Below are 1,945 nucleotides of genomic sequence, written 5' to 3'. Positions count from 1 at the left end.
AAGTGTTAATTCATCAAAGTTTGAAATAGTTTGAATTTGTATATCACTAAGATGTAAAGATGTGATACTTGATGGAAGAGAAAATGGGAATGGACAAGTTGATCTTTCAATTACAAGACTCTTAAGATTGCAAGATTGGATATTACTAATTTGAATATTACTTGACTTAACAATAAAAATTTGTAAGGTCTTTGGTAGATTAATAATTCCTTGAATATAGAATAGTTGAAGTCGAGTCAAACTAGTAAGAATTGTGAGGTCTGCATTAATCTCTTCATTTAACTCATGGGTTCCATGAAAAGATAAATTAAGAGGAAGATATAGTGATTGGATAATTTTTATATTCTTTGGTTTTAATGCCTTTTCATTAAATTGGTAGTAATGAGACTCATCTAATAAATTTATTAGATCTTTTCCATTACCAAGAACACCACAACCACAAATACTTACCCTTCCTCTTAAATCTTTACTTGCATGTTTAACAATTACCATTACATCTTGATATAAGTTTTCAACCATAGAAATTACCTCACAAGCCTCCCTCCTCTCACATCGAATTTGTACCTTTTCTAATTTTCTAAGAAACTGAACACTACAAAGGATTCTTTTCAAGTGGGTGCAATCAGTAAGAATCATAGATCTTAGATTATTCATTTTATTATTGATTCCTTCGCTATTACCTTTATACCAAACAATTCTTGATTGAATCTTCTCTAAATTTATAAAATCAATTTCTTCAAGAACTCCTTTAGCAAATATTTGATAATTTTTTATACGAAAAATTTCTTTTGAACAAAATCTAAGGGTTGAAGTTCTATTCCAAGAGTTTCAATATTAGATAAATTCGAATTGTCTTTGTTGTAACTAACGCTTTCTCTCTATAGTCTTGTTTTGAGTATTAAAAAATAGTATAGGATTCTTTTTAACGACTGAATGGCCCTAAAACATGTCTTATTTATTTGAATAAACAATAGCACATCTTTAGGCGAGCTCAAGCATAACCCAATATTCATTAGATAGATACATTCCAAACGGGACATGATATGAACCAACTTTAATTCAGTTCAACTGTTTTATAAAAAAGATAAAAAAGAGTTTTATTAGAAACAATTTTATTTAATTAATAAAACAAATTTCTCTTAAAAGTGTGTTTTCACCCTTTCTATTTTTGATTAAATTTTCTTTCATGACTGTTAGATAAAAACAACAATGTTCTATAATAAGAAATTAATTGGCATTAATTGAAAAGATCAAGGAGAAAAGAAAAGAAGGGAAAAGATATTAGAGAGTGATAAAGAAGGGAAGGAGAATGGCTAAAATGTAAAAAGAATTCAAGAAGAAGAATTATAAGAAAGAAAACAAACTGAATGGAGTTTAAGGGAGATGCGATGTTCAAGCAACAACTCGAATTGTGTTTTGCGATGGATTAATAAGGAGAGAGAGTTGTGGAGGAAGTAGAAAGAGAGAACTAATCCCAAAAACAAACAAGCAAGGATGTGGAGGAGACCAATGAGTTTGAAAATACGGAGAGGAGTAAATGTGTCGAAACCAACAATATAACAAAGGTGGAAGAAACACACAAAGCCGTAAAGACAAAGTGTTATTAAGGTAAGAAAGAAGAAGTAAAATAGAAGTAAGTTGTGACGACCAATACAAAAACCAAAGTAATCACAATGGTGGTCTTTTAATTCGATACAATAACCACACTGAGAACAATGGAAGCAACGTTGAGGGATAAAACATTTGCAAACATAACAATATCGAATAGGATAGTTTACGTCATAACAATGCCAATTGTTGAGGAAGGCTTCATTTGCTCTGGCAACTGCATCTTGTTTTTCATCTAAAGATGCATATGGAGGAATGATATGTGGTTTTGCATAAAGAATAGCGAAGTAGACAAAGAGAAAAAGAATAAGAAGATAAAATCCTAGATGACAAGAAA

At 30.2% G+C, this 1,945-nt stretch overlaps 1 protein-coding gene across 1 annotated transcript, besides 1 other annotated feature; it reads right to left on the bottom strand.

Annotated features, from left to right (window-relative positions):
• The first annotated feature begins 1,071 nt into the window (after positions 1-1,071).
• Positions 1,072-1,129: a sequence feature (AT_rich).
• A 202-nt stretch (positions 1,130-1,331) lies between these two features.
• EDI_271270 (uncharacterized protein) lies at positions 1,332-1,945 on the bottom strand (the record flags this gene model as incomplete). Its single annotated transcript, XM_001738166.1, has 1 exon — positions 1,332-1,945. A coding segment is annotated over one exon (614 nt), but the record flags the coding sequence as incomplete, so codon positions are not given.

The sequence above is a fragment of the Entamoeba dispar genome, genomic scaffold, assembly GCF_000209125.1.
Source record: "Entamoeba dispar SAW760 scf_1105229461143 genomic scaffold, whole genome shotgun sequence".
Lineage (NCBI taxonomy): Eukaryota > Evosea > Mastigamoebida > Endamoebidae > Entamoeba > Entamoeba dispar.
This window is presented reverse-complemented; position numbering and strand designations above follow the sequence as displayed.